The sequence below is a fragment of the Eptesicus fuscus genome, chromosome 5 (genome assembly GCF_027574615.1).
Source record: "Eptesicus fuscus isolate TK198812 chromosome 5, DD_ASM_mEF_20220401, whole genome shotgun sequence".
Taxonomy (NCBI): Eukaryota; Metazoa; Chordata; class Mammalia; order Chiroptera; family Vespertilionidae; genus Eptesicus; species Eptesicus fuscus.
The window spans coordinates 28,505,370-28,525,282 of record NC_072477.1 but is presented as its reverse complement, the minus strand read 5'-3'; the positions used below and the strand labels follow the sequence as shown (position 1 = coordinate 28,525,282).

Below are 19,913 nucleotides of genomic sequence, written 5' to 3'. Positions count from 1 at the left end.
CACAGCGTGTGCCCCCCGCGGTCGCCGCCTCGCCACCGGCCTCGGGGTCGCGCGCCCGGACTCCGCCCCGTCCCGCGGCCTCGCGCGCTCCCGCCGCGGCCTCTCCCGGGCGCAGGCGGACCGGCCGGCGGCCGCCTCCCCCTCCCGCTCACCTCGCGCTCGCGCTCTCGCGCGGTCCCAGGCGGGCGCGCTCCCGGCCGCGCGCTCCGAGCTCCCGCTTCTCCCGGCTCCTGTCAGTGCGGTGACTGCGCTGGGAAACATGGCGACCGAGGGGATGATCCTCACGAACCACGACCATCAAATCCGTGTCGGAGTCCTCACAGGTAACCGGGAGGAGAACGGGGCCGCCGCCGCCGCCCCCGACGTGCCTCAGGCTTCCTTGCCTGTGGTGACCCTGCTCTGCGGCCTCGGGAGGAGGGAAGGCTGAGGAGGGGGACAGGAAAGGGGGGCGTTTTACAACCGCTGAGCTGCTGGAGGTTGGGGTGTTCCCGTGCCCCCACCCCTCCCGGGGGCAAGTGCCGGTCCCGTGGGATGTCAGGCCCCAGCACCTTCGCAGCCCAAGTCCCTGGCCCTCAGGGACCGAGGGGCCGGTGCGGCGGGCGCTGCGGGGCTCCTGGTTGCCGGTGCGGGCGCGGGATGCCGGCTCCGCAGTCGGGAGCACGCCGCTCCGGCCGGCCCGCGCACTTCCTCCGCCAGCGCCGGTCCAGGAGAGGGGGAATCCCTTACCCACCCCCTCGCCGCCCCCTCCCCCACTCGAGTGGCCCCGAGCCTCCTGCCGTGCTCGCCGGAGGCACTGGCCGGACACGACTTGGGTGTTCCAGAGGCGGAACTCTGCCCCCCCGCCCCCCACGAGAGCAGGGCATCCCCTCAGCCACCTCGGGACACCCCTCGTCTCCCCCGAGAGGTGGGGGATCGGCTTGCACCCGGACCTGGGAAAGTGTCTGTATTCCGCCTTCCTGAGCTAAGGGCCCTCGGCCCGCCTCTTCGATTCCTGGGAGTAAGGTTTAGTGGGACCGGCTGAGCCTGCAGCTGGGGATCCAGCCCCTTTCACTCGAGAGAGGATTCCTCCACTTGGGCTCCTCGGTCCTCCTCCCTTCTGGGACATCCTCCCCTCCGCCGCCCCCCCTGCCCCCCCTCCCATGGTCCCGAAGCCGGTGAGGAGCACACTTTTCCCGGGTCGCGTTTCCCTCCCTCGCGGAAACGGTGTTCGCCCTGCATGCCTGATTCCGTGGCGTTGTATTTGGGTAATGTCCCTCCGTGGCTGCAGGGCATGACTTCCGAGATGAATAGCAAGCCAATCTGTAGGGGTCTCTGCTGTGGTTCTGTAGTTGGCAAGGCTTATGTGTAATTGAGTGGCAAGGCGGGGGTTAAAGAACTATATTTAGAATCTGAGGGCTTAGTTGGGAGTGAAGGAAATCCAAGATTTACTGTTGTGATTTCGGAAAAAAAAAAAAAAAAAGGAGTGATGTAGACAGGAATCCTCGTGTGTCCCCCCTACCCAATTCTTTTTGATTTTTTTCCCCGTGTCAAAATTTGACATGTTGAGACGGTGCTCGAGGAGGGACTAAATTGAACGAGATTTGCTTTTATTATTAGGTAAAAAAAAAAAAAAATTCTCGGTAGATACTGAGTGCAAAGCTTAATTTAACGGCTCAGTTTTATGAAAAGGAGATATCCATGACACTCTTGACACTCTTTTACGCAAATGGGTTGCCTTTTCCAGGTTTTCTTTCTAGATGTTAATGGTGATTTATTGAATTTTCCTAATAGCCTTTTGGGTGGAGAAACCTTTTGCTGGGAAGGGAATCCCCCCAAATCAGAAGATGAGCTGTCCTCCTTTTTTGGTGCTGAAACTGTTGCCATATGCAAAGATACAGTTATATCTCAGAATTGTTAGAGTTCACATTGCTGATTTTCAAAGAATCTAATCGCGGTTGTATACTCTATATCAACCCTCAACTTGCACTTTAAATTCTAGCCATGTTTTGAAAATTAGTAGAGTAGTAAGAGTGAAGCTTAATAAAATCCAAAGTATGTCAACTGACCATGGATATGAAAGGTCATAGATGTTTTAAAATTAAATCATAGAGATTTAAAAAAATGTTTATTTAAGCTTTCCCTGATAGTTTTATTTATCAAATCATCTTACTTGGGTCAAATGACATAGTTGTACAGAATGCTTTGAAAGATTTGGCCCTTATCCATATCCCTACAGTACAATAGGGATAAAATTGATATGCGAACCGCTAACAATGTATGTAATTATTTTGCTAAAATTATCTAAATAAATTATGTGTGCATTTGAAGGCTAAATGTAAAAGGAATCCCATATTCAGATGGATTAGGGGCAAATGTGATTACCTGTAGGCAGAATTTAGTACATTTACCAGAGGTTAAGTAGAAACTGATATTTTAAAGGGTAGTTGAAACTCAGTGGCAACCTTATAAATGAAAATGTTGCCCTGACCAGGTATCTCAGTTGGTGAGAGCATGGTCCCCATATGCCAAGGTTGGGGATTTGATCTCCCATCAGGGCACATGCAGGACTCAACCAATGAATGCATAAACAAGTGGAACAACAAATCTCTCTCTCTCTCTCTCTCTCTCTCTCTCTCTCTCTCTCTCTCTCTCTCTCTCTCTCTCCCCCCTCCTCCCTCCCTCCCTCCCTCCCTCTCTCCTTTTCTCCCTCTCTCTCTCTCTCTCTCTCTCTCTCTCTCTCTCTCTCTCTCTCTCTCTCTCTCCCCTTCTTCCTCTTTCTCTCTAAAATAAATAAGAAAATGTTGGTTGGTGAGGATGAAGCTCTTGAGCAGAATATGAGAAGCCTAGGTGGAATAGGTATGGGGCATAGGCAGAATGTCAAGAAGAGAAGAGAACTTTGCAGTGGGATTAAAGAGAATCTGGAGACGCTGTTTCATGAGAATGAGGTCCAGTAGTTTAGGGGAAAAGTCTAGGGTCAGGAATAAGGATGTAGCTGAAGGAAAGAAGTAGAAGTTGCAGATTTGGGAGAAGTGGTAACAGGTTAATAATGGATATTTGAAGTCAGAAATAACTCTGAGGTTTTTACTTGAAAAGTTATTAATATAAATATTGTCTACTATGATGGAGCCCGGAAACATGGAGAAGAATCAGATGAAAGGGCACCAGCCTTCAGTCTGCAGGTAGTGGATTTTATTACAAACAGCTTAATATTTATCTTCTTGATATTCCATGTTATATTGTGCATAAAAACTATAATAATAAAGCAATGTTGTGCAATTTTTGTGTCTTGTAGAACTTCAAATGTTGCAGATTTACTATGTGAAATTATTCCTTACTGAACTTAAGCACTATGATTTTATACTTAAGAACACTGACTTGAGATACCACACTTAAAACTGATTTTATGAGTTTTAATTTGCAGCTCTCTTTAAAGGTGAAGGACTTATTTTATAAAATATCCTCTGCATGCTTCAGAATAGGGATTTTATGTATTCTCAGTGGCAACCTGATAAATGAAAATGTTGCCCTGGTCAGGTAGCTCAGTTAGTAGAGCATGGTCCTCATGGCCCCCATGGTCTAAATCTGTTTTACAGAGGTAGTAGAAAGTATTGTCTACCCAAGCACACATGTGGTAGTATTTTTGTGAAACTGAATTGTAATTTCTAAATTTTTATTTTTTTGTGACACTCTAAATTTTCTATTGCAAGATAATATTTATACCATGAAACTTTTCATCTTCTAGATGTTTTTATAATCTTCAGCTCAGCTATGAATTTGGCAACTGTAGTATACAGTCTATTGAAATGTCTCATCAAATGAATTAACTATTAGAATTTTAAAAATATAGTGGTGGGAAGGGAAATATTTAGTAAAAGCATTTCTTTTTTACTTGATATCTTGAATTATTTAGGGCTTAGAAATCAGATTATAATAATATAAATGGATATTTTAGCTATATTAATTAATTTTTATCATAAAAATTGGGAACATTTCTGTATATAAAATAGGTTATCATGGAAACATCTTATGTTGAACATTATTGTCCATCTCCAGGAACAATATCGTTGTCAATAACTATCTTATGATGATTTGCTATAAATGAAGTGTTATAGGTCTTTGGTGACATAAGATCTAGTTTTCAATATATCTGTTTCTAATGTTCTCTACTTCTATTGTTGTTTATAACAGATAAAAGATTATATGATGGATGAATAGCATGAGGCAAACAAACAAGTATCTGCTTTTTTGAAACTGAAAGAAGATGTGGGGCAGATGTAGGAATTTTTTTTTTTTTATAGCTGTAGTAGTAATTATACTTACAGTGAGTCTTAATAATTACATATATGGGTAACTATATTTTAAATGTGTCACTTTTCACTTAATTTTTTTTATTTCTAATGAAGCTGTTTATCAAGGGAGCGCACTAGTTCTGCTATAAAAGTTTCTCTACAATATCAGGAAAATAATGAATATGTGTGTGGATAATATAGAATGAGACAGATTATGTTCCATTGGGTATTTAATATTTTATTAGCTAGCCACTGCTAATGTTTGCTACCAAAGCACTTAGCTAAAGATGATAATTCATTACCTGAATTTTACTAACAGTGGCATGGATGAGAAGTGATGCAAATATTTAGCGAAGGGCATTTTAAAAACTAATACTTTTTCTCTAGTAACACACATTTTTATTGGGCTAAGCTGTAGATTTATAATCAGTAAGAGTTATTAGAACAAGACATGACTAGATAATAGAGATAAAAGACTAATTGTAAACTAGAACACCTAAAATATTAGTTACATGTAGGGAGTATTTCAGCCATTCAAAATATTAAAAAACCAAATTCTAAGCCAAGGAGATGATAATCATGTAACTCTGGAATTGTTCAAATTTATTTTACTGCATTCCTTAAACATATACCTGTGCATTATGACTATCTACATTGTATTCTGAAAAGCCCATTTATTGATGAGGATATCTAAATATATCTTTGTTTTTAAGTAACCAAATTACTATTGCAAAGAAAATCTAAATCCTGCCAAATGGAATTGTATATTCTGGCAGACATATCAACATTGATCTATATGACTTTTGTTAAAAGGAAGTCTATTTCTTAAACTAGGTTGTTCTTTCATGAATTTTGGATTAGAAGCTATATATTAGAGAATTAAAATTTTAGTGAAAGTAGAAAATCATTAAATCAACACTATCATCTCTGGCCAAAGACTTTATAAACTATGGGTACATAGATTGTTATACATTAAAAGTTTTAACTATATTAAAAACATATTTGACTTTCACTTTAAGTGAGATATATGGTGGAGAATCAGCAATATGTTATAGAGGAGGAAATGACGGATGAGTCCATTTTTACTCTTATAGATGATAGATTAATTGATAAGTTGAATTGGATGCTTTTTTTAAAACTGAGTAAAACAGGTAAGATCTATGCTTTGCTCCTGGAAATACATAGCATATTTGGGATTTGAGGTGTTAAAACAATGCTAAAAAGAAAGTAATGAAACCACAGGGATTTCTTTCTTCACATCTGGGAAGAGAAGATAAATTAGGACGAAGAAAAGATTATTTAAACTGCTTAAAAGTAATTGAGACTGTAGTTAATATGAATAGCATGCAATTCTTACTTAATTTTTGAGTGACCTCCCAAAAAGCAAATATCTATGTATTGTCACGTAGAAGTTCTGTTCAGGTTGTTAGTGAGTTCATAAGTGAATTTGTATTTAATTAATTTTAACTAAACAAGTAGGACTTCTTGAAACTTTTGTTAATTAAATGAACAGTCCCAACAGTTTTTACAGTTGTTTTGCCAGTAACTATACATTTTGAAAGAACGAAATTTACTGTGCTTTAAAAATTTACTAATTTGAAAAATAAAGGAGCAAGAAAATGAGATCCAGTGAAAAGAGCATTACACAATTTGTTTCCTGCTTCTCAAATTGAGGTACATGACACTGTGTTAAAGGATACCCTAAGGATTCTTTCTAATCCTTAGATTCTAAACTGTGGGAACGAACATAATAATTCTTTTTAAATGTTATTTTTAATTTTTTGAAAATGAAACTTATTGTGGTGACATTGATTAATAAAACCAAACATAATTCTTGAAGTATATTTTACTTGAGACTGTAATTTAAAACACTTTAATATTAGATAAGTATGAGTAAATTAGGTACTAAGTGTAGCATTTGCATGAGCTTTTAAGATAAAATCTAGAACTTCAAAGAAAGTTCAAGTGAGCCCATTATATAACTCCAGATTTCATCATTCTTTTGCTTTTGATACTTTGGCGCGCGCACACACACACACACACACACACACACACACACACAAAGAACATTTAAGGAACACTGGGTCACACAACACTAGAACACTGGGTCACACAACACTAGAAGACTCATTTAAGGAACACTGGGTCACACAACACTAGAAGACTCATATCATTATCAGTGATAATCTGGCCAGTAAACTTTTTATAACCTTGAACAATATTACTTAACTCTGTCTCTCAACTTTTCTCACCATTAACACGAAGGAATCATTCTCTGAGATCACTTTATTCTCTGGGACAATATATGTTTCTATCCTTTAGCACCTTGACCAGCTAGAAGGAGATACATAGAATATCATGCTTAGTTAAATGTTTTTTGTCTTTACAATGGAAATTGTTATGGGGGAGAGGTAAATTATACATAAAGATGCAAGAAAATAAAAAATGGAAGAAAAGATAAATGTTTCAGAGATCCGGTGCTGTCAGTATAAACTAAGGAGAAGTATTTAGATTTTTTTCAATTTAGAAATTTTTGTATTAACCCTTTTTCTGTTACCAGTAGTTTCAGTCTTACACTTTATTTCAAATTCAGCTCAAACCTCACTTCCTCAACAAAATCTTTTCTCTACAATGATGTCTTTCTTTGTTTTCTTTCTTTGTGTTTATAAATTGTTGTCTGTACCCTGCAATCATGTGGGAGGCTGCAAGATGCAGTTTTTTTGAAAAAAGGACTTTGGAGTCAAACAGACTTGGATTTCAGACTCTGGTTTGCCCTTGATAGTGGGAAGTCATTTAACTTCTCTGAATTCCAGTTTCTTTCTCCAAAATGAAGCTGGCAGTACTTACTTCACAGAGTTTTAAGAAGTAACTGAGATAATGTATGTGAAAATGCCTAGCTAGCATGTATGTCTAAGTTGGAATATATATTCAGTAATCTTCCTTTCCTTTTTGTATGTTTCTTTGGGGCAATTTGCTAACAGCTTCATGTACAAACATCTTGTTTAAAATAGATTTTAAAGTTCTTCAAATAGGTGATCTGCTCTTTACTTCTTTTGTGCCCTTTCACCGTAGCCCCTATTAATGAAGTAGTTGCATAGAAGATGTTTAATATAATTGGTAACAGGGTGATTAAGTTCTTTTTCTAAAATAACACTAAGAAAAAAGTATACTTGTCCTAGCTGGTTTGGCACAGTGGATAGTGTTGGCATGCGGACTGAAGAGTCCTGGGTTCAATTCCAGTCAAGGGTTTATGCCCGGCTTGCGGATTCGATCCCCAGTGTGGGGCATTTAGGAGGCAGCCAATAAATGATTCTCTCCCATCATTGATGTTTCTCTCTCTGTCCCCCTCTCTCTTCCTCTCTGAAATCAATAAAAAAAAGAAAAAGAAAAAAAAGTATACTTGAAGAAATTAATCTTTAAAGTCTAATTCAGGTTAAGAATTTTTGGATATCTTGGAAACAAGAAATTGAATAAATATTTTCAGACATAAAAATAGATGCATCATATAAATGATTACCTTTCCCCTTCCACTTAAGAGTCAATACTAAACATTTTGATTCTAATGCAAATTTTAAAAATTATACTTTGATAAAATTAATATCCAAACAGTAGGAGTTACTTTTGAATTCAGTTGCAAGTGGAAAAATTCCTGAATTCTTAAGTCATATTTTTAAAGATTTACTAGAGTGTATTTGTGCATTGTAAAAAAATGTAACACTACAGAAAGATAAAGTGTGAAATTAATCCCTACCACCTTACTTCCCCAGTCTCTCTAGTGTTAACCACTTTTAAGATTTTTGTTTATTCTTCTGTATATAAGTATATATTTGAATATGCAAATATGGAATCAGACATTATATCTTCCTTTCCTCCCCCTCAAATCAATCAATAAAAAAAAAAATTTTTTTCCTAATCACTCACCATCTGTTATTTTTTTCTTTGTTTTTCACCTCCCCCACAACTCAATTCATTGACCCATACCTGTTCCTCCTAAGCCTTCACCACATTATTGTCTGTGTCCATGGACTATGAATATATGCATATAAGTTCCCTGGTTAATCTCTCACCCCCACCCACCCCAACTTCTCTCTATTTCTTTTTTATATTAAAATATTGGCTGACTATTATTATCATACTCAGAAAATCTATTATAGCAAAGACTAGAAAGACCAATCTTGATTCTGTTACTACTATTATGGGGAAAGAACACTAGATCAATTTCTATTTTGGATTTTTCCAGTGGGAGTTTGATATCATTATCTGTAAAAAGTAAAGTACAATAGTTGCTCTCTAAAATCTCATTCAACTCTCAAATTTTATTACACCCAGTCTCAGGAACATACCTCATGTTTACCATTCTCTTATTGCTTATATTTATGTTATCTACAGTCTATTAATGACAGCAAAATTATTGATCTGAAATGCTTTCCTTCAAACAGGAAAAATTTCTAGAAAAAGACAGATATTTATGCCAAGTATAAATGGAATAAATGGCTATTACTTCCACTGCATAATATGTGCAATTTTATTTCATTCAATATCACATGCTACAGGGAGTTCAAATTGCAAAATGATTAAGATTTAGAATAAAAATTACATGCATGTAAGGGTAATAACTGATTCACACAATCAAGCTTATAAGACTAATAGTGATTTAGAGGTATTTGAGGTATTACCTGTTAAAATTTTAATTATGGTAATATACCAGAGATCTGGAAAGCAAAGTTAGTATTCCTTCCAAAAAAGTTATGATTATTTTGCTGTTACATGTTTAAAATAAAACTATTGCAAAAATAAGACATATATCTTCATTGAACAATATTATGTTTTAGGTTCACACAGATACAGCAGGTCCTCCAATAACATAATTTTGTTTAACATTGTTTTATTATAACGTTGATGATAAAAAATAAAATCAATTCTGGGCTGGGACCACAATGTGTGAGTTTATAGATCTCCCCATGTCCACGTGGGTTTCCTCTGGGTACTCCAGTTTCCTCCCACATCACTAAGATGTGCACATTAGGTGGACCGGTGTGTCTAAACTGTCCCGGTCTGTGTGAGTCTGAATGTGTGTGATGCTCCCTGTGATGCAATGGCATCCTGTCCAGGGTTGGTTCCCTTCTTGCATCCTGAGTTCCTGGGACAGGTTTTGGCCACCTGAGATTCTGAACTGGAAGAAGCAGGTTGGAAAATAATTATCTACTTGTTTTTATTAATCTTTCTTAAATGTATGTATGTATAACTCACATTTGTTTCATTGTTTAACATTTAAAGGGTTTTCATCTTTATTTAGAAGTTTGATGATGTTTTTGTTACCAGAAATATGCTGTAGTAACTTAATTTTTGTTTATATCAATTAGCCTATGGTAAAATTGATTTTGTTATATGTCATTTCATTAAAATCATAGTTTCCAAGAACCTATCCATGATGTTAAGTGAGGACTTACTGTACTCAGAATAGATTAGACTACCTGAGTTCATACCTAAGTGAAGTTTTTAAGAGTTACTTAACTTCTCTGAGCTTCAGTTTTTCTATCCATGAAATGGGGAATACCAATACCTACCTTAGATAATTTTTGGAAAGCTTGAGAATCATTGACTTAAGTTAATACTGGACTTGGATTTTCCAATTTTCTTCTACAGATGGATCTGTGAAATAATATTAATTTTTAAAATAGTCAATTATGCATCATAATGAAACACTCCTTTCTGATTCTTAATGCAATTCAGAAGTGATTCATATCTAATATGTGAGAAACTTGAAATGGAAGTACCCCTACCCCCATAGTAGGAATTTTTAAGTAGCTAAATAGTTATGGATCTGTTTTTATTATTCGGTTGTTTTCCTGTCAGTGATTAATATATCAGTCTGACCACAGCCTGACTTATTAACAAACAGTATAGCCCAGTTTAATATTTACTTAGTCCATTTGGGTTGCTATTACAAAGTGCTATACTGGGAAGCTAATAAAAATAGAAATTTATTTTTCACAGTTTTGGAGGTTGGGAAGTCCAGGATCAAGGTACCAGCAGATTGATTGTCCAGTGGGTGCCCACTTCCTGTATAAGCTGTCTTTCCTCTGTCTCCTCACGTGGTGGAAGAGGGGAGGGAACTCTGTGGGGCTTTGCTCTGATGACTATCACTTCCCAAAGCCCCCACTTCCAAACACCATGACACTGGGAAAACCGGTTTCAACATAGGAATTTTGGAGAGGGGTGTACAAACATCCAGTCTATTACAAGTATGTACCATTAGACGTGCTTTGCATTATGTTGGGCTACAGCTCTGATAGGCATATCTTGGAGATATTGCAGGTTTGGTTCCAGACCACTGCAATAAAGTGAAGACCACAATAAAGTGAGCCACATGAATTTTTTGGTTCCCCAGTGCATGTAAAAGTTATGTTTACACTATATTGTAGTTTATTAAGTGTGCACTAGCATTATATATATTGGGGAAAAAAACAAAGTGCATACCTTAATTTAAGTAAATACCTATTGCTAAAAAATGCTAGCCATCATTTGAATTGTAATCTTTTTTCTGGTGCAGTCTTACCTTCAATTTTAAAAATACCCCACAATATCTGGAAGCACAATAAGGCAAAGTGCAATAAAATGAGATATGCCTGTAAATATTTATAGAGTAGACCTTTAAGTGTGAAGAATTGGCTGTAAAAATAGGTTTATATGTTAAGTCATTTATATATTAAAACACTTGCCAAGTACTGTATGATGGGGTTTACCAAACTGTTTCTATAAAGTGTCAGATAGTAAATATTTTAGGCTTTTGGGTAATATGATTTCTGTCACAGGTACTCAGATCTGTCCTTATAGCATGAAAGCAGTCATAGACAACATGTAAATGAAATGTGTCCCAATAAAATTTTATTTGCAAAAACAGATGGTCGGCCAGATTTGTCTAATCTGTGCTCCAGATCACAGTCTTATGTTAGGAAAGTATAATCCCAAGTTACCTGCATATGAATTGAACTTTTATGTCAGTTAAAATTTATATTATAAACCACCACAAAATTTAGTGTCTTAAAACTACAACTTAATCTTTTTTCACATATCTGTGAATTAACTCAGTGGTTTTGCTTTAGGTGGCATTGTTTGGGGTTCTAGGATAGCTGCAGTCACATGGAGTTTTGACTAGAACTATTATCCAGGGCCTTGGTCCTGCTATATGTGGGTTTCTCCACGTGGCTGATTCATTAGCATCAGAGAATGATGGCAGGGTTCCAAGAAGTATTCCAAGAGCAAGCATTGTGATAGTGAGAAGCAGAAGCTGCCAGGCCAATTAAGGTTTAGACCTGAAATTGGCACAGCTTCACTTCTGCCATTATTCTATTGGTCAAAATAGTCACAGGGTCAGCCCAGAGCTATTGTGGGAAGAGACTAGGAATACTAGGATGCATGGTTAATTGGGGATCATCAAAGTAACAGTTTATCACAGGATTGTTTTCACTGTGACAGCTCAAATTGAATTAGCTTTAGTAAAGGGGAAATTTATTATAAGAGTAATGGTATATCTACCTCACAAAACCTAAATATGGGATTAGGCTCTATGAATATAGGACTTAGGGTTTGAAGGTCTTCTGGATTTTCTTATATTTGTTTCACTCTGTAAGCCTCATTTTCTCATACCATAGATCTGCCTTTCCGCAATGGAAAAAACTGCCATTGACAGCTCCTGCGTTGTTTTTATCTTCCCATTTTAGCCATTCAGAGAAGGACTGGCTATATTTTTGCAGTTGTGCTTCTAAAATTTTTTGAGGAAGAACTGTGTGCTGAACCAATCATTTGTGATCAGAGCATATAAGTTATGTTGTACCAACCCTGTAGGGGCAGGGTCAATGAAAAGAAAAGCGATGCTGAATATATAACCCCCAAGTAATTCAGTTGCCTCCTCCTTAACCATCTATATATGAACATAAAATAATGTGTTTCCCCATTGTAGACCTAATTTACTTCTTTCTTCAGCTATCTGCCTTTGGCTGTTTCATTGTTCTGCTGGAGAGTAGGCTAAAGTAAGGGCTGGGATTAGTTTAGTATCTTGAATATTCATTGTAATCTTTTCTTGATTTGAGTAGAGGACAGCAGCATTTAGTGTCTACTCTTTAACTTTGCCACCATTAACAGAATCAGATATGAAGGTGATCTTACTCTGTGGTTACTGATTTTCCAGAGTTGATTTGGCTGATCTGGCTGGCTGAGTGGGTATATCCTTCCTTTGGAAAAGGCCTACTTGTATACAGGAAAGCAACTATAATACAGAATGAAATAAGAGCTATAAAGGAAGTACAGGCAGCATACTGTGGGTGTACAGAGAAAGGAACAATTAATTTTGACTGAATGGCTGTAGGAGGAATGGTATTTTAAATAAGATAGTGTTTGAGCAGGGCCTGGAAGAATGAATAACCCATCCTTAGAAATGCAAGGAAAGGTAATCTGGATGTCAGGTTTCTTGGCTGCTGAAGGGGTGGCACCAGAATGTCTAGTCTAAAGTAGATGAGCTTAAATATAGATATTGGGAATTCAGGATAAATAGCAGCATGCACTTATCTGACTTTAACTTTTTTTTTCCATTAGAATTAGAAGATCTAACTTGGTTTTGCCACATTCAGGCATTATGTATCCCTATGGTAGTTTGAAATTTTAGAATTTGATTTTTTAATGAAACAGTTTATCTCAAAGACTCAGATATTTGGATGTAGAAAGAATTTTAAAGATTATCTGTACTAACCCCTTCTAGTAGGTAAGGAAACTAAGTCCCAGCTAAGTGATTTATTTAAGGTTACACATGTAAATGATAGGTTTAACACCTGGGCCGCCTTATTCATAGTCTTTGGATATTTAAAAAAAATTTACAGTGTATCCTCTGGAGTAAGAATATTTATTAAAATTTACATCCATTTGAATTACGTGCTGTAACATTTTTAAAATTTGAGATATAACATGCATGCAGTAAAGTGCACAGATTTTAATTGTACAACATGATGAACTTTTCGTATGTATAGACCCTTGTAAGTACCACCCAGATCAAGATGTAGAATATTTCCAGCACTCTGAAATCTTCCTACATACCGTGTACTAGTCAGTATGGACTTTCTCTGCCACCCCCAAATAATCACTGTTCTGCTTTTATCATCAAGGATTAAGTTAGTGTGTTCTTGAACTTTATATAAATAGAATGACTTTTGTCATTCATCATTATGTTTATGACATTCATCCATGTTGTGTATAGCAGTTATTAATTCTCTCTATTGATGTTTGGTATTCCATTGAATGAATGGATCATTATTTATTCTTTTGTTAATGCTTCTAGTTTTTTGAATTGCTTTTGTTTTTTTTGTTATTGTGAATATTCCCATGTATTTTTTTATGAATATATTGTCTCGTTTCTAGGTGTAGAATTGCCAGGTTGTTGCTTCCCCCAAAAGTTGTACTTCTATCCCCACCAGCAGTAGAGGAGAATATCAGTTGCTCTACATCCTTGTCAAAATTTGGTATTGTCAGTCTTTTTTTTTTTTTTTTTTTTTAATGTATTTTTATTGATTTCAGAGAGGAAGGGAGAGGGAGAGAGAGAATCATTGATCAGCTGCCTCCTGCACGCCCCACACTGGGAATCGAGCCCACAACCCAGGCATGTGCCCTGACCAGGAATCGAACTGTGATCTCCTGGTTCATAGGTTGACGCTCAACCACTGAGCCATGCTGGCCGGGTGTTATTGGCAGTCTTTTAAATTTTAACCATTCTGGTCCATGTGTAGTGGTTTCTAATTTACATTTTTCAGATGAGTAATGATGTTAAGTACCTTTTAATATTTTAGTTTTTAAATATGCTATCTTTGGAATTTGTAGGACTTTTTTATAATTCTGAATAGGAGAACTTTGGAGATATATATATATGGCAAATATCATCCCTCAGTTTGTGGCTGGTCTTTTCACTCTCTTAATGGTGTCTTAATAAAAATTCTTAATATTAATGCTCAATTTATTAAATTTTCTTTTTATATTTAGTATTTTTATGTGTGTCTTATTTAAGAAACCTTTGCCTACTGCAGGATCATGAAACTATTCTTCAAAAATCTCTTCTACAAGCTTTATTGCTTTCCCTTTTACTTGCAGTTCTAGGGTGCATTTCAAATTAATTTCTATGAATAATGTAAGGAAGAGAGAGATTAAGAATTATTTTTCAAACATATGATATCCAGTTGATCCAGCACCCTTTTTTGAGAAAACTATCCTTTTCCTTCTGGATTTTAGGGTACCTAAATCAGATGGATTTGTTTCTAGAGTGTATATTCTGTACAGTGGTCTGTTTTTCTATCCTTGAACTATTTGGTTCTTTATGGTTTCCATTTAGTTAATTTTTCAATTAATCTATATTATTTGTTTTTTAATATGAATATTTCCTTAGCTTTTTTATTTTCCTTTTGTTCAAATTCTTCAAAAAGCCCTATTATTTAATTTGATCTTGATTATGAAGGTGCTAGATATAACTTAGTACAAGTTAAAAATATTTTACTATCTAAAAGCTTGCTTTTTAGGATAATTTACTTTCTTGAACTTTCTGGGTTTTTAATGTTTGAAAATCATATGGAATTATGATTTATACTAGGATAGTGTATAATCAAGGGCAGAGATGGGTACAGAAATGAAATTAAGGTTAGGTTCTGTAGAATGGCTAGTGCAACAAGTGGGGCCATGATTTTAATGATGTCTTAAATTAGGTACAGGCCCCAATAGATTATTGGATTTTACCTGTGTTTTGCTCTTATACTGTCAATTATATAGTTAGGGAATCATAGACCTTTAATGCCTGAACAGACTTTAGAAATTATCCTAATAACCTCACTTCATTCTGTTAAAATGGATATTCAAGGATTTTATTCACACTGAGTTGAACAGATAAGTGATAGATACTTCCAATGCAAAATGTTATGCAAGAATACAAAGTACAGTATATACATGGTACATTATAAAGGTTTCAATAGTTCTTAGCCAATATATGGGAGATAATATTAATATAGATTTAAAATATTGAAATAAAAACGGATTCAGAAGGTGAAGGATAAATAAGTCACTAGTTAAAAGACAGAAAACAAACAAAAAAATAAGGTCGTGGTAGCATAAGCACTTAATGTTTCTCTTTTTTTGGATTGGCAAGGCAAATTTACTCCTGCGCAGAAGGGTGCATGCCAGTTAGAAAACATGGGCAGAGCACACAGAACAGGAAGTCCCTTGGGGTTTTATTTTCTGATGCAGGGTCTGCCCTGCCCCTCACTCTGTACTCTTGACTTGATTGGTCAAGGCTCAGAGCTCAGGTTCCCATATTGCACGATTAGCTAATTCAGACGAAGGGCAGGGGTAAGAAGGAGCCTAAGATGGCAGCCCCCTGAGAGTCTGAAGGTCATATAAAAAATGGTGGAACCTAAGATGGCAGCGAGCTCCTTTCTTTTACAGAAAAGATCGATGGTTCACTCTCACAATTCCTCCTTTTTTTTCATTTGACTTTTTTCTTCAAATTCAGCTAGCAGTCTTTGACTTTCATGTTCTGCGGTATCTAGGAGAAGGAGATTATTCTGCTGGTATGTTCCTGGGGTTTGTTTGGTTAATGCAGTCTCAATTAACCTTTGGATAATGCCTCTCATATATGGAATAATGCACCGTCCTATTACTGTCATAACACGTAACACAATTATTAAGCATCCTATCTAATAAAAGAGTAGTATGCCAATTGACCATACCTCTGCTACACCCACAAACCACGCCCACCAGCCAATCAGGAACAAGTATGCAAATTAACCTATCCAAGATGCCTGCTGCCACGGAGAGAGTAGGAGGCTAGGATTTCCCCGGCGATGGAGGAAGCCAAGCTTTCCGCCTGCCTTGGCCTCCACTTAAGGCTACAAAGTTTCAATTATAGAAGATAAATAAATCCCAACAAAAATGGCAGCGGCCATGGAGCAAGCAGGAGGTTTGGTTCCACTCAAGGCTACAAAGTTTCAATTATAGAAGATAAATAAATCCCAGATACCAGGGCCTCTGCTTGGGTCACCGGGGGGCATGGCCGGCCTGCAAACCACTACAGGCCTCTCACCCAGGCCGCCCCATGCCCCAAGTGAACCCCCACCCTGATCCTGGACACCCTTCAGGGCAAACCAGCCGGCCCCCACCCGTGCACCAGGCCTCTATCCTATCTAATCCTCCTATCTAATAAAAGAATAATATGCAAATTGACCGTCACTCCAACACACAAGATGACTGACCCCCTGTGGACACAAGATGGCCAGCAGGGGAGGGCAGTTGGGAGGGACCAGGTCTGCAAAGGAGGGCAGTTGTGGGCGATCAGGCCAGCAGGGGAGAGCAGTTGGGAGGGACCAGGCTTGCAAGGGAGGACAGTTGGGGGCGATCAAGCCTGCAGGGGAGGGCAGTTAGGGGCAAACAGGCTGGCAGGGGAGCAGTTAGGCATCAATCAGGCTGTCAGGGGAGTTGTTAGGGGGTGATCAGGCTGGCAGGCAGAAGTGGTTAGGGGCAATCAGGAAGGCAGGCAGGCGAGCAGTTGGGAGCCAGCAGTCCTGGATTGTGAGAGGGATGTCCCAGATTGGAGAGGGTGCAGGCTGGGCTGAGGGACACACACCCCCGTGCACGAATTTCATGCACCAGGCCTCTAGTGTGAATATAGATGTCATCATTCCCTCCCACTTCCCAAATCTTTGCTCTAGTAGATTGGAGAAAGGATCCTCAATTCCAGAATTCCCAGCTAACTCATTCACCAAAGTTGCTAATCCCTGTAAGGCTTTAGTGATAGTCCCATTCGGAGCTGTGATGTTAGGGATAAATGTACAGCATTGGCCTCCTATCATTATACATACCCCACCTTTTTCTGCTAGAACCATATCTAAAGCTAGGTGGTTTTCCCAGGTCAGGAAGTATTTCCTCAGGCGGTTTCCTCCTGATACAGGGCAAGCACACATTCCATCCCGTTACCGTCTAAGGTCCATCTGAATGGAAATGGGACCACTTGGATTATGCTTCCTGCCTTGCAAGCATAACAATCACTTTTATTTAGGGCACATACAGAATAGTTAATCCATTCCACCCAGGCATTCACTCCCTACTTCTATTTGCGTTGTGGTGACAGTGGCCTAGGGGATCTTTTCCTCTGACCTCTACTCCTAAATCTAGTCCTAGCCAATCTTTTGGCCTAAAGGCTGAAATATCCAAGTCATTCAAGTTATCTATAACCAATAACTTAACTGGGTAAGCATGATCTGAATTGTACACCTTTCCCCAGCCCACATTGTAAGTCCTTGTAATTTTCCAGATCCCTAAAGCAAATAGAAACCAGTACACGGTGGTTATTAAGACACCTCACAGTTTTTAGTGTTAATTTCAAGGGGATATGTCCTGGTATGGCCATCCAAGTTGAGGCCTGTCCACCCTTAACCCATGTGTGATGGGTCCAACCTCGCTCTGCAGTCTGAACAGCAGTCTCCGGGTATGCAAGGCAAGGTATGGTCTTTCCCAGGAGGGTTCCAACTTGTTTCCCTTCCAAGTCTTGATTAGAACGAACGTAGTTTCCTGGTGGAGGGCTATGAACCAGAAACTCAAGAGGAGGGTTTTGATCCAGGAGGTCTTCTAACCTTGGTTGCAGGCTCCTTCCCGGCTCAGGCCCTGGTCAGGGCACATGTAGGAGGCAACCAATCGATGTGTTTCTCACATATCCAATATTTCTCTCTGTCTTTGCCTCTCTCTAAATATCTCAATGGAAAAATATCCTCAGGTGAGGATTAAAAAAAAGAAAAAGAAAAAAGAAAGTAAAAAGAAATTGGTCCCTAGTCTCCATTGTAGGAAGGCCTTGAGCCATTCCAGGGCCTATTCCACTTAATGTTTTTTTATTGTCACAACTAAAAATCTCTGTAGCTGATCCTGAACATATGGTTGATTACATAGAATAATATAGTACACATATGGTATTATTTCAAATATAAATAAATATATATGTATATACACATTTATTTATATGTATACATTTGTCCAAATTATATTGAGTTCTGTAATATTACCAAGTAATAATTTTCATCTTCTTCCCTATATTAATACAGGACTCATAATGTTTATCAGTAGGGGAATGGAGTGACTATTTTTTAGATGTCTATATTGTCTTTCACTCTACCTCCATAGCATCTATCACAGTATAAATGTTTAATAAATTTTTATTGAATTAGTAAATGAATATATCCTATTTTTAAAATTAACCATTCTTTTTTTAAGAATGTACAGAGATAAGGATTTTATTTTTATACTGAGTGTATTAACAAATACATTATCATTATACAATTTAGGGATAAACCCACACAAAATCCTCTGAAATAAAGCTTTTATCCTCAAAATTTGGGGTTTATCTTAGTATTGGGGATTTCTCCTGAGTCTCTTTCAATAAACATTAATTTTTCTGTTAATGAACAGGTAAGTAATAACTAAAGCATTTTTATGTGATGAGTGTCTAAAATTACTGAGGGCCTTTTTTAATTCCTACTTTCAATATTTTCTGTTCATTTTGGTATTTAATCAACCTTCTACCTTGTATTATTTTTTCATGTATATAAATATTGCACATTTAAGTATGAGGATGCCTTTTAATATAATTATTTGCCATATAGCTTAATATTATTCACATAGTTGGTAGTCAATACATATTAAATGATTTAAAGGAGGTTGCAGAGCACAGGTATTATGTTTGTGACTCTGTTGGCCATTAAGCCTAGACTTTAAAGAGACATTGTTAATTGCCTTTCCATCCACATATCTTTCTAAGGGAAACAGCTTCTGTACTATTGGCCCCTGCAGAAAAGGTATGCCCAGGCAGGTGTGCATTTTGTATCACTATATCATTCTTTCCAACCATTGCCATTTTAGGAGGGAACACCTGATTCAAGAGAAGCCCAATACATAGACTGGTCTGCAATCTACTTATCTTCTTGTGTATAAAAAGGATTTTATCTAATCTGATTGGAATTGGGAAAATGAATGATTTAGCATTACAGCTGAACTAATGAGATTTCATGAGGTTGAGTTAGGTTATGTTAAGTTGAATCTTATACCAACTGAAGTCAGAGGGAATAGGAAAGAGAAAGGATAGAAAACGAAGTAGCTTGTTGGTAGAGATCACAGCAAGAGCTTTATGAATACGTAGGTACTTTGAGACATATACCGGCTTTACCTGAAACAGCTATTTTAAATATACAATAGGAACATAAGTATTTGAAGTTTTATAATCAAGAAAACAGGAATGACATTTTGATGTCAAATATTTAAATGCCTGTTTTGTGAATCATCTTCTATCATCTTGTGAAGGATTAATTTTAGGTTTTGCTAGGGCTGATCAATTTCACTTTTGCTCTTATTCCAGGCTAACCTGTATTCCTAAATCCGGTCCATTCTGATGTCTCAATATAAAGCCCAGGGTACCTTGACAGGCCTTAAATTGCAATCTTCCCAACACTGGCTACTGAAATCTCTGCTCAGATCTTTAGCTTCCCAGTTGCCATCTTCTGGCATTCTTGAATTTTTGCCATGTGCAATTGAGGAGTAAGTCAGAACTGGATGGATTTTTTTTTTTGCTGGTTTTTG

General features: G+C 37.8%; 1 protein-coding gene across 1 annotated transcript in view; it reads left to right on the top strand.

The window, feature by feature from the left end:
- The first annotated feature begins 125 nt into the window (after positions 1-125).
- Positions 126-19,913, top strand: part of GPHN (gephyrin) — a 425,375-nt gene continuing 405,587 nt past the window's right edge. The window contains exon 1 of the mRNA XM_008138937.3: positions 126-323. Within this exon, the coding sequence (XP_008137159.1) occupies positions 260-323 (64 nt within the window). The 5' untranslated portion in view covers positions 126-259. The remainder of the gene's footprint in view (positions 324-19,913) is intronic.